This window comes from Camelus dromedarius, chromosome 19 (genome assembly GCF_036321535.1).
Source record: "Camelus dromedarius isolate mCamDro1 chromosome 19, mCamDro1.pat, whole genome shotgun sequence".
Classification (NCBI taxonomy): Eukaryota; Metazoa; Chordata; class Mammalia; order Artiodactyla; family Camelidae; genus Camelus; species Camelus dromedarius.
Window position 1 is genome coordinate 2865844 of NC_087454.1, and position 13500 is coordinate 2879343.

Consider the following 13500-nt stretch of genomic DNA (forward strand, 5'->3'; position numbering starts at 1 on the left):
CTTTCCTGCTGATGAGAGGAAAAGCTTTCTACTTCATGCCATTGAACTTTCTAAGGAATCATCACTTTAGTAGGAAAAGGATGCAGATCATTTACAGGAAGCCATTATCCTGCTGAGCCAGCTGGTCCCTGGAAGTCCAGCCCCTCCGGGAGGGGTGGCCAGCACGACTAGTGACTGACAAGCCCTCCGGTCATGCAGTTCCAGCTCCACTGGTGTCCTCACTTGCTTGTGGTCGAATTTCAAGACAACAGACACCAACTTTGATCGCTGTCACCATTGTGGTGTCAGTGGTCCCTCCAGGTGGAGACACAGTCAGATTCATCTCTGAGCATCCACTGGGTTCTCTCTTCAGGGTCTTTGGACTTAAAGCTTTGCCCTTGAGCAAAAACATCTGTCTTTCTCCCCAAACAGATCTCAACCTGAGAAGCCTTCTTCATGGATGGCTTCTCAGTCTGCTGCAGACAACCATGCGGACAGTTTGGAGAACATTTTAAAAGCTCTGCCTGTTCAGTTGTGCAGTGGCCACTGTGTGTCTCAGAAGCCATGGGAAGTGGCCCCACCATCTGCGTCAGGGGGATGGACACGGCTGTGAGGTCAGCAGACAAAGGCAGGGACCCTCTGCTGATGCCCCTTCTTACGAGCGAAGGGGACGGCCCACAAGGACTGACCCCCAGTTCTCTGTAGAACAAATACCCTCCTCTCTAGCTGAGGTGTTAGACTCAGGGCTAAGAAGGGCCGCAGACAAACTGGAAAGGGGAGATCCCATTTGTTCTCAGAGGTGAGGTGAGCCACTGTCCACAGAGATCCTGGGCAAACAGTCGGAGAAAAAGTCGGCTGTATCTTAAGTTTGCTTTCTCTAGCAAGTTCCAGCTTTGTTCCAGATCCTCCTGTAACATGGCAAACCCGAGATGAGCTCCCGGGATGTGAGGAGCACAAGTCCTCGTGGGCTGTTCCCTTCGCCCCGGGGTCCCGGCCTCCCTGCCCATCCCTGTCGCCAGCCACCCTGGGCTTCCTTTGGTGCCTTGCGTTTTTTCCCCAATTCAGGGCTTGACACGCGCTGTTCCTCCTGCCTGCAGAGCTCCCCTCCCTGCCCTCTGCCCAGACTGTTCCCTGTTTAATCCTAAATCTCCCTTCCTAGGGAGGTGGCCCCTGACCCGCCCCCTCCGCTCCTAGCGTGCCTGTTTCACCCTCTGTCACACTCAGCAGATCTGTCACTTTCTCATCTTTTCTTCCTTCGAGACGTCAGGCTGTGAAGGCAGGGCTGGGCCCTGCTCACCGAACAAATGAGGAGATGAGTGACGGGTGGAGGGGAGGGGCCTGCACCTGCAGACGCCCGGAGAGGCTCAGGGTCTGTCTTCACACCTGCAGATTCGAGGGTGGGAGCAGGCGAGCTCCACTGACCCCCGGCTCTGACACTTTGCCATCTTTGTGACTCCTGCCCAGCCCCCCCGCCCCCTTTGCTCCTGGATGTCGGGCTGCACACTGTTTTTGTTCAGGGACTGAGATGCTGGTGAGGCTACAGATGAAGGGAGTGAACGTGACTGCTGCTCGGTGGCAGCGGAATAGAGGAAAAGCAGGCTACGTCAGCTGCACGACGGTCATCCAGTTCCAGCCCGAGAAAAACAGCCACACACTTGGCCATACAAGGTCTCCTGGGATTAAAGCCTCACAGCCAGACCGGCCGAATGTCATCTCTGAAGGTCTAGAAAACCGCTATGCTGGGTTTCGTCTCAGGAGAAGTGAACTTACAGTGTGGTGTTTCTCATTTTCTCAGTGTCGACACTGCAAAGCAATGTCTAGACCTCGGCCTGAACCCCGCCCTCGGAACAGTCACGTGCGAGTCTGTGAGGCTGGCCGACAGGGGGACATCTCCTCGTGGGCTTCCTCGTGGGCTCCCTCGTCCCAAGTCCCTCGGCTGGGCCTCGTCAGGCATGTGGAATGCTTTCCGACAGACCACAAGCCACCGCCCCCAGGCACATCACTTCTGTCAACGCTCTGGAGTCACCTTTGGGTCCTCTGAAGTGGGGACACCCCTGCAAGGCTCTGCCTGCCGAATGCCCTGGGAATTTGGGGACCTGCTCGTGGCTTTTACGTCACAGAATTCCCCTTCATGACTTTCCAGATTCCAAATGCATCATTAATTTTATCCAAGTTGCAAAAATTAGCTGTTTATTAAGGCTTTGGGCATGTTCAGACCCATCCACGTGGTTTAATGAACATAAAAGCTGCCCGCTGTCTAAGGCCTGCAGAACGAGGTCAGGATGCCCGCTCCTCTGCCTCTGTGACTAAAACCTGGAGGGAGAGCCCCCCGTGGAGCTGTTAGTCTGCTGGTGATGCGACACTTTGCAGGAAGAGGGTTGACTCTGGACTGCAGCTTCCGAGTAGCAGCTGCTGTAGTAATTAAGTACAAATCAGAGGTGAGGCCCACTGGCTGGTACCGTTGTCAGGCGTAGCAGCTCCAGAGGGACCACATGCATTACTGAGGTTAGTGGGACGCACCCCAGAGCCGCACACCTGGGCTGAGACGCTGCCTGTGAGTCAGCTGGGGGGCATCCGCTCACCCGCTCACCGTCTACTGAACCGTATCCTCACACTGCAGCCCTGACCTACGCAAGGACCAGGGGTGACAGATCTGGACCCACCAACAAACCACACCGGCCTACGGGCACCAGCATCCTGAGTCGCGACGTGAACCACTACGAGTTTCGCCTGTTCTGGACGCACTGTCACAACAAAGTCTACAATCTGTGGAGGGATGGGCAGACGTGGTCTTAACACGGGAGTGAGGACGAGGACCCGGGCCCTCACGCTCAGTCACACGACTGTGAGAATTAAAGTGATGGGGGAGCGGTTCAGCGGCAGGGCGGTGACAGTCACAGCTATTTTTGGACGCGTAACTATGTATGTGAGTCTGCTCCCAACCCAACACGGGAGCATGAATTCACGTGGTATTGTTTATGAAGGTAAACAAGAAATCGCCCAGTGTGTGGGTCCCTCACATGGTCCCCAGAGGCCACGCCAGCTATTTAACACCTTCCTCCCATGTTTTGCACCGATGTGTTTCCGAGGATAAATGCACACAAATATCCTTTTTGACTTGCAGCATACTCAAAGTTCAGAGCTTCCCAAACTGGCTAAATGTTAAAAAAGAAACATCAGGAGAGCTTTACAAACGCATTTATGAATCATCACGCCATGCTTCTCACCACGTCAGGATGCGCAGCGCTGAGCAAGGTCTTTCTAAAAATGCTCAAACTCTCCAGGTGGCTGCGACTCAGTGAGTGAGCCTGGGGAAGCACTTCTCAAAGCTCGGTGTGCACTGGAGTCAGCTGGGGGAAGATTCTGATTCAACAGGTTTGGGGAGGGGCCCAAGATTCTGCATTTCCAACAAGCTCCCCAGTGGAGCGGAGGCTGCTGATCCTGAGACCGCGCTCAGCAGCAGGTGATAGGCACCTGCCCCCAGGTGTGCGCCTACACGCGGCCACCTCTGTGGCTGCATGGTGCCCAGGCCTCCACCGCAGGGCGCGCCCTCTACCTCTTCAGTCCTGCCCTACTCCCTGCTGCCCCCAAATCTCTACAGGTGCCTGGACCTGCCTTTGCAAAACGGGTTGGACCGTCCCTGCCGGCCCCCCCCACCGCCCTGTCCTGGCCCAGCAGCAGCAGGAAATGAAAGTGCATTTATCACACCGAATGTGTCTGGCGTAGAAGGCTTTTCAGGAGATAATTCTGTTTATTGTCAAGGACCAAGAAACAAGGTCTGGAAACGCTCTCTACAAGGGCTGAGGAGCTGCGAGAGGGGCGGGTGGAGGAGACACAATCATACACAGCGTTCTTCTGAGGAGCCCAGCTCTTCCTCTCGACACTGGACCCATGGAGAGACGGCTGCCCCTTGCACTCTGGCTGTGGAAGAATGGAAGCCTCGCTCAGTCTGTCAGATCCCAGAGGGCGGGCAGAGCCAGGGGCTATTTAGAGCTGATGCAGGAGGCCACATGTGGTCTGCGCGGAGCCCCCGAGCCAAGCAGGATGGATGCTGAAGGGTGGTCCACGGTGGCGGGTCCCACTCCCTAGGTCCTGGGCTTCTCTTGATTCTCAATGATAAGCTTGTCAGTCGAATACAGTTGGCCAATGTGGACCTGGAGGCAAAGAGAAGACACGGATCAGGAACCAGGGACTCCGTCAGCTGCAAAAGCTCAGCAAGCCACTTCCAGCATCTCGGTGTGGACGGGCGCTGCTGCAGGCCATCCTGGGAACTGCACCGAGGGGCAGGGTGCAGACGCCAGACTGCGCTGGCTAATTCCCGGCACCATCTACCCCACTCTCCTCGCTGTGAGGACAGGGTAGATGCCCACTCACTCCTGTTCGCCGTCCTGAGCTGGTGAGACTGCCCACCAGGTCCCCGAGCCACCCAGATGTGTGCACAGCCACCCTTCCCCCAGCAGGATGTCCCGCCTTTAGGACCGTTTCTTCCGTCAGGACGGGCTCTCACCATGAGGCATCAACGAGCTCTGCCCCCTTGTGGGCGGGAGAGGCATCGCACCACGGGCCACGCAAGCAGCCCCGTGGACGGCACTGTTCACTCCCTCCCCGCCCCTCTCCCCCACCCTTTCCTTTCTCAGGGTCCTTCTTGAGGACGTCTCTGTCAGTGCCCAAAAGTTCCCACTGTCCCGGGGGATGCTGGAGCCACAACCTGGCCCCTCCTTTGCAACAAAGGGTCCTCTGTCATAATTTTTCCTCCAAACGCACTTCCTGGGTGACACTTTCTTAGGACCAGGAAGAAGAGGTGAAGAAAGCATTTCAGAGCAGTTGGCCACCCACTATGGGTAATTTGGGGTGACTGTTCTTTAAGCAAACGAGGGAATCGCCCAGAGGCTAGAGAAGCCACCCAGCATGGCTGGGGGTCAGCGTTGAGACCCTCGCTGGTTCTCCCTCCTGCCTTGATGCTCTGCTTTAGACTGGCGGCCTGGGAAAGGGGGTTATGTCGACACCACCAAGGTCCCGGGACACTCTTTCACTGACAGCCCCAGGAGGCCGTCCCTGTGCCGTTTGCTGGGTCTCCCGGGTCCCACCTGCAGCGAGTGCCCTGGTGGCCGGGAGCACCGGTAACTCACAAGCACTGAGGTGGGGCCGGGGGGAGGGGAGAGGTGGGAGCAGACGCGTCATCTAGAAAGGAAGCGGACAGACAGAGTGGAGATGAGGGGAGTGAGGAGGATCACGCAGGTACTGTTAACTGCAAGTGAATCCCTTAATTAAAGAGATGAAAAGCCCCAGCACCATTCATTCCTACAAGAGTTGGAGCCACGAGCTTTGCTCCCGTGACCTCGGTCTTCCTTCCTCCCACCAGCGTAAGAACACACGTGGCTTCTGATGCACGTGGACGGGGTGGGCGTGGATGCTGTGCACCACACTGAATAGTCACAAACCGCCTCCAGCTTACGGATGGGGTCTCTAAGGACCCGTGACAATTACGAGGGGCAAGCACAGGGGCTCGTCAGCCTGACGACCTGAGAAGCTGCTGGGTGCGCTGAGGCCGAGACTACTGACCACGGAGAAGAGGACGGTGAGCGGTGTCCTCTGCGCTGGGTATCACGTGGCGTTATTGTCACATACCGACTCCACAGACAAATGGACCACTGTCACTGACTTTCAGGTTAAAATACCAACGATTTTAAAAGAAAAAGGAATCATTATTTTGATTTTTTTTAAAACAATGCTATGGATCTCATTTATTTAAAACTGTATTTCTCACCCTCATATTAAAGTAGTTAATAAAGATAATTTTATATAACAGCTCAAATGGTCAGTTCCCTGATGGGAGCTGGTTTTATATTTAACTGGTCTCGGAGGTTCATCAGGAACCGCTCTCAGAAGCGTCTGAAATTCCATGTTCTGGGAGGGCCCGCCTGGGTTCATCGTTTTCTCCTGGCTCCGGGGGCAAGTGGGGGGTCAGGAGGGCTCCGGGCTGTTCAGAGATGGATGGGAAAGCTGTGAGGAGCAGGCAGTGCGGGTGGGGACAGAGGTGGGGCCAGACGGGCTCCTTCCAAAGCTCAGCTTCTGGGACTAAGACGCTTGTCCTGGACGTAGGACCCGCCCAGTCTCCGACAGCTCTGGTCCCAGCCGTGTCCCTGAATGGCCCAGCGTCGACCCATGTGTTCCTTATGTTCTGACACGTGGGAAGAGAAGGTGGTGCCCTGAAAGGGCCCAGTGTGGGAGGCAGGACCCCCTGGCTGTAGCCCTGGCTCTGCCGCTCACCCGTGACACCGCCCACCCCCCCACCTGGCCTCAGCGCCCTCACCTGGAGCACAAGCGCCCTGGCTGCTCCTAGCTGGGCTTCACGGTCCCTTGCTGCTCCAACGGTCTTTGGACCCTCAACAAAGTTGGCAGACGTCAGAAGAAAGACGCGTGAGGTCCCTGAGCCAGTGTGGCACCTACGTGGGACAAGAGGCAGCTGGGGAACCCGGCCAGGGGACATCACTGCGGACAGAGCCAAGAATGGATGTGCCGCAGTGATGGGAGGTATAACGGGCTTCCTGACGCCTCCAGGGGGGCCGGCTCCCTTCCTCCTAATGTGTCCTGCCGGCTCCCAGCAGCCGGGAGGGATCTCGTGAAGCCGGCCGTCCCCTCTCCCTGCAACCTGCCTGGACCACCTGGGTGGTCTGTGCACGGGGCCTGTGGGAGGTGATGTGCTCAATTCGTGTCTGCCTGTCCCATCTCTGTCCCTCTGCTCTGGGAGACCCTCAACAGCAGGGCAGGCGACCCACGCACACTGTGTCCCTGGGTCCCACAGTCCTGGCTGACAGCAGATCTGCTGTCAGGTGGACGAGAGAAGGAATCGGAGCAAAGAGAGCGGAGAGGAAAGGCCTCTCCCCACTTTTCCTCCTTTCTGCCTGGAATATACACCTGAAGGATGGCTGGAACGTCAGCAGCCATCTAGCACTGTGAGGTTAAGTTTGATGTGGGAGCCACACACTGAGGATGAGAGGCAGGAAGGAGGTGCCTGGGTTCTGGATGACCATGGGGCCACCATACGGGCCAAACGGCTAGCTTACTGCCAACTTTCTTTTTTTTTTTTTTTTACATGAGAGAAAAGTAAACCTCCACGTTTTTAAAGCTACAGTCATTTGGGTTTCTTGTTATACACAACGAAACCAAACCCTGACTGATATGAATGCATGTTGTGAATTTTAATTGTAGACTATATGACTCACAATGAAAAGGTCATTGCAGACAAGGAGGTGAGCTGTGTCCTAGGATCAGTGGAAACAATGTTCCTATCACCTGGGGAGGTGCCACTGACAGATAGTCTGGAAGTTTCTAAAGTTTAAACAAAACTACAGGGGACTTACAAAGATCTCTCCCTCAATGTTTGCTGTAGAGTATGGGGCTACTAATCTTTCAGCATTTTTTTTCCTGTCTAGTCTTTTAATTCACTTACAGATTTAAAATGTATGTGTGTATATAGACAAACAGAATATTTAAATTTGGAATCATATCATAACTTGCTTTTTTTTAAACTTAACTTTATATCCTTATGACATTAAATACTCCTTGAAAGGGTATTTTTAATTACTGCATAAAGTTCCATTGTATAGAGGTACCATAATTTACTTAATCATTCTCATATAATGAACATTTACAGAATTTCCACGTATGGTAATGCGATTACCATTCTTACGTGTAAGTCTTTTATAGCATCTCTGATCTTTTTTTCTCATAAAAGGCTTCTAGACATGGAATTCTTGGGTACACAGGTATGAATATTTTTATCGTTCTTGATCTTGCAAAACTACTTTCCAAAAATGTGCATTTCCCTGACAACCAACACTGCCTTTGATGGGCTGCTGGAAGGCTCGGCAGTGTGTTCACCACGCCGCAGAAGGAACGCATGTCCTCCCCTCACTCAGCAGGGACACTGAGTCACAGGGCACTCTACTGCCACCCCATGCCTGTGTCTGGCTCCTCAGCATGAACATCAGTGACCGACGGGGAGCAGGAGGAAGGAGGGTCCACGTTCTGTCCGGCTCGGCTGCCTTCACGGACTGGGCGCAGTGAGAACCCGACAACTAGAAATACCAGCGTCTGCTACCCCTGGTTATGAGGCTCCACTAGTTCTAACCCCTGACCTCCAAGTGACCACGCGGCGCTTTGGGGGTGAGCTACGGGTGGAGATGTGCGACTGATGAAGGCAGGTCAGTAAAGAAAGCGAGAAGACCACTGGCTGCAACAGGAACGCTCGCTCATGGATAAGCAAAATCAAGTGACTTAAATTCAGCCCAGCAGAGGGTTTAAAGCTATAACCCAAGGGCTATAAGGGATCACCCCTGAGCAATTACAGAAGAGGTAAGGGCAATATTCAGTTCACACAGGGAGGAAATATTAAAAAGTTATCTCGAGGGCTATTGAGATGAGGCCATGAATGTTTGTGTAACAGTTCTGTCGCATTTATTTGGGCTGTAAAATTGTCAGCTGACCTCGGAGGGCTGGCCTGGGACGGATGCTGCGATGATAATGGCAGAACCGTCACTCTAAGCTGCAGGTGGAGGACGTGGTCAGGGGAGGTAAGGAACTGCAATTAGTGGCTTCAGTTTACAGTCGCTCTGGGGCCCCGAACTGGCCACACCAGAAAATGACCATGAGTAAATTGGCCATTAAAGCTGGCCACACTTTCACCCTATCAACTTTGGGAGTTGGCATCAGATTCCATTAGAAAAATACACAGATTACTCAACTGCAAGTATACAGGATGACTGGATGGCTCAGAGACACTGACGAGCTCTGGGACTCATTAGACAAAAATCCTGCTGGGGAGGAAGGAGCAGAGTGGGACGCAGGGAAATGAAACGTGGCCCCAGTTTCAGGTCTTCGCTGCTGCCCTCATCTGAAGCGACGCATGTCTCCTCGGAATGCATCTCAGCCTGACTCAGACGCAGCGCATCTGGGCGCAGTCGCCAGGGTGTGGGCGGTGGGGAGGCAGCGGTGGGGCTGCATCCTGACCGTTACATGGTGGCGCTGTGGGAATCAGCTGAGATACGAGACTTGAAGAAAAAGTACCGACTGCCCCAGATACTTCCTAAGGCCCAAATCTTTCAGCCGTCTTCACGCTGCTGGGAGGATTCAATGAGAATAGTACTTGGCATGCGGGCAGAGCTCGTTAAATGTGACTCACGTGCGCGGCCCATCTGCTGTCAAGTTCAATGCCACAGGTCTCAGATCCTGACCTCGAGGTCTTGAAGGCCCCTCACCCTCAGCTGTAAGCAGCGACGATTCTTTAGTTATTAAACCCACGCACACTGTGGAGAGGGTGCCAGGGGTGCCTGAGACCTCCAGCTGCTGCTGAGCTTAGCTTTCTGGGCAGGACTCGGGCGCTCTCGGGTGCAGAGAGCCCTGCTTCCGTCCAGGGGGCCCGTGATGCTGCCAGCAGCTCAGAGCAGCCTGGAGCCAGAAGGATGTGCCCCGGGCACTGGAAAGTTGCGGACAGACGGGGACAGATGGGGACATCTGGCTTCGCTGGTGAAGCCGAGGGGTGGACTGTCCCTGCTCTCTTCCCTGAGGACGGCAAACCCCCGAGGCAGGGAGGAGTCCCTGCCCGAAGGGGGACAGCGGCTATCCATGCCTCTGCCACTGTGGTGATCATGCTGATACTCGCCATCATGATAATGCTATGACTACTAAACATCGATGATCATGATGAAAGCAACAGGGACATGTAATGAGCACCTGCTGTATACCAGGTGCTCTTCTAAGCACCCAACCAATTAAATCAATTAACTGGAAGTATTTAATTCTTTTACTCTCACAACAACCTTGTGAAGAAGATTAGTTCTCTGGCTTTCACAGGTGCTTCATTTCTGTATTTGGAAGGGCTGTAATTGCTCAAATGGACGTGCCCTTCCATTTCACAGGTAAGAGGCCAGCATCTCAGTGGATCACACTGGAAATGTAACGAGAAGACAGTAACAATGGTCACAACAACAAAAATAACACGCCTGCTATAACCTTAATAGGGAATGCGTGTGATTTTTAAAAAGACTGCAAAACTTAGAAATACAAAATAAGTTTGAATAAAATGATATATATATACCCTGTTCACGGAAAGACTGAGTCATATAAAAATGTCAGTCTTTTGCCAAATTATATTTAACACAATGATAATAAAAATCCCAACAGGATTTTTTGGAGATACTTGAGAAAATGACTTTAATGCTTATTTAACTGAATATGAAGTCAAGAATAAGAAAGAACATATAGAGAAAAGGAAGATATTAAAGCATTTTGGGGATACAATTAAAAGAGAGAAACGAACAGAATAGAAGAGAGTTAGAAACCAGGCTCTGCTGTCCAGAAGCAGTGTTTCCTTCACAAACTCATGCCCGTGGGGCTGGGGCTTAGCCCGGGGCCGCCGTGACTGGAACACCTCTTTGCAGTCTCCTGCTGATCCTCATGTAACTGACGTATTCTGCTCTATAACATATTTTTTTTACGCTCATTTTAGTATAAAAATGTTTCCTCAAGTTGCCCAGTGACTCAGGCCCTTCAGGAAGATACACGGTATTTGTCCTGGGCCTTAGGGTGCCGCCCAACGCCCCAGCTTGTGAGGCATGCCTTAGCGATATCACTCTTCCCTGGACGGCCACACCTGACAGGCCACCAGGGCGGTGAAGCTTTGTCCCCTGCAGGTTCTGCCCCTGCCACGTGCCTGCCTGTGCCGTGGAAGGTGAGCAGGATCGTCTGTGCCCCTTCTCCGCCCTGCAATGGCTACAGCAACGTCAGACAACGTCCCACACTGCCTGCCACCCACACGGTAACGCCTCTGCTGAGATCCCAGCGCCGAGTCCCTGTCACAGCCCAGCCATAGACCAGTCACTTGCCATGACCAACACTTTTCAGACAGACCATTTTTACCACACTTCATGTGTCCTAATAATTTTTAAAGAAGCAAAGTGAGAAAGAGATTCATGAAATTATATATAATTTCCCCCAGTTTTTCTGTTTGGCAACAAGCTATAGTATGAAACCCAAACTTAACGAGACAGGTCACATGGTCTTCCTCTAAAAATAGCTCTCGAGGCACATGCGTCTTTCCTTTGTTGGCTTCAGAGCCTGAGCTGTTCTTCACAATGTTCACGTGTAGTAACGTAACAGTGCTCCTTGTAATTCTGTCATCATTTTGTGCAAGGGGAGAATGCCCGAGGCACTCAGATGGGATTTGTGGAAACAGTCCACGGCTAAAAAGGTCAGTTTAAGAACCCAGGGAAGGGTCTCTTTGTGCTCCCCTGCCCGCGTGCCCCATCTCCACTCAGCTCTGTGAGCCCTGAATTCCAGACACTGGCTATTCCCGGTGTGGACGGCGGTTGGGGGGTGGGGGCTGACCTCTGTCTCCCCTGTGATGCTCCTGGCAGAGTGAAGAACAAATTCAGATGGCCCCCTAAATCTTGCGTCCCCGTGAACAGTCACTGTGTTCCATCCTCGCCTGTAGGGACGGGGAGAAGCCGGGTGCAAGCGTGTGTGCTCTCATTGGCGAGACCACACGTGCAGCTCCCGCCCCGGGTCCCAGCGTGACTGCTAACAGGGCCTCCTCTCCTCAAGGTCCCGGTTCGGATGATGAATTACATGGTTGCCCTTTTATCCACCGTTGTCAGATTTCTGGACCATTCCGTAGTTTTTCTGCATGCCTGAAGTTTGGTTAAAAAAAAAAGCCCATAATGTGATGGCTTCTTTCTTTCATTTCCCAGGCCATGAGAGTAAAGGAAATGGAATTTCAATGGCCCTCAGAGAGCTGTGGGCCCCTCTGCCCCACACACGTGGCAACGGCCCGCAGCACAGGGCCCGCTTCCTGGACACACGTGGCCCGGCCCCCCGGACCCTCTCACTAAGGACGTGGGGGGACGTGGGGTGACATCCTCACTCTCCTGCCTCTGCTTCCCTGATCTCAGGGGGTTCAGGGAGGGTGTTTATTATTACTATTAAACAGCTGTCAGTTTTTCCCCCAGGGAGTGAATACTTCTCCCGGAACAGAACCCAGGGCTAATGCCTTCCACCTGGACAGAGCCCTTCCCGAAGGCAGAGCAGGGACTGGACGACCAGGTGGGGAGGGGGCATCGCCACGCCTTACAGCGCTGCTCTGAATGCCACACTGCTACCGCAGGCCAGCATGTGTCCTCCTGTCCCCGCACACCTATTCTCTGGAGGTGAGGGTGCTCGTGGATGACTTCTGCCTGCTGGTTTGGATGCTGCTCGGGGGAGCAGTGGGTCAGCCATCAGGAGACAGGTGCTAGCTGTCCCCCCGCCACACTCACCCATTGCCCTCCTCCCTGGGGATGGGCGCAGAGCTGGCCACATTGGGGCCTTGGGCACAGAGTCTGCCAGCCGGCGGCCTGAATCCCCAGGGTTGGTGGTAAAAACTGCGTAAACAAGGCCCTGTGAGATGACAGCGACCACGTGGCAGGTCAGCACCAGCAACTCAGGACCCAAGCCCTTCCTGGACCCAGGCGTCACGTCAGAGTCAAACCTGGCACGTCCCTGGGGCCTTGACAACAAGAGTCCAAGCAGACCGCCGGGGAGCATGTCCGTCAAAGGTCACGCTCCTGCTGGGGCTCAGCTGCCCCTCAGCCTTGCCCGTGGTGCTTTGGGTCCCCACAGCCCGGGGCCAGGCTGGGGCCCCGGCACCGCTGTGATCAGCTCCATGTGAGGCCTCGGCCAAGGCTGCACATCCTCGGGTGCTGCCGTGACCAGCAAGTTCCTGACCATGTGCCACCTGCTCGGGGACTGTTGCTGACAGACCTCACGTGATCAGGCTGCTTTGTGCTGGTTGTCCCTTCAAGGACACTTTCTTCAGGGTCGGAGTGAACTAGCTCTGATTTAAATAGCTGCTTTAGGCAAAGGTAACTGAGAAGGTAAACGCAGCAAAAAAGCTCCGAGGAGGAGACGGGTGCTGCGTTAGGTGACCCACTGCTTCGGACAGCTTGCTTCTGGAGACCTGCGGGTTGATGGTCCTTTGCTGGGTTTTGCTTCGTCGCTCATCGGAGGATGAGTGACAGCACAGAGTGCGGTCACCACGCTGCTGTTTGATTTGACATGTTCCTGTCTCTGTGGAGTTCAAGGTGGGAGGAGCCTTAGCTCAGACGGCCGTCACTGTAACAGATCCACAATCTCCAGAGCAGCGGACCCAGCAGACCCTGAGTTGGGGTCCCAGCACCAAAGAGGTGACACCCAACACTGAAGCGTTTCCAGAGTGTGAACCAGGAGACGCACTTGTAATTTTGTAAAACTCAGGCCTGTGAAATGTGATTTACCGGTCTCTTTAAAAACCTCCCAGGCTGAGTCTGACACTTTCTGGTGTGAAGTCTAGAAGGAGCAAGTGCCCCCAGGGGAAGCAAGCAGCTTCCCGCTCCGCCCGCCCCCCACCCCCGTCCACGGCCCCGGGACCCGGGCACTCCAGAACACTCTCCCCAGCCGCCCCCCACCCCGCAGCTTCCGGCTGGCGCCGCACCTGGGGGCGGCCGC

General features: G+C 54.1%; 1 protein-coding gene across 1 annotated transcript in view; it reads right to left on the reverse strand.

The window, feature by feature from the left end:
• Positions 1–3693: 3693 nt before the first annotated feature.
• LYRM4 (LYR motif containing 4) overlaps positions 3694–13500 on the reverse strand; it is a 107003-nt gene continuing 97196 nt past the window's right edge. Inside the window, exon 3 of the mRNA XM_031435252.2 lies at positions 3694–4133. Within this exon, the coding sequence (XP_031291112.1) occupies positions 4065–4133 (69 nt within the window). The 3' untranslated portion in view covers positions 3694–4064. The remainder of the gene's footprint in view (positions 4134–13500) is intronic.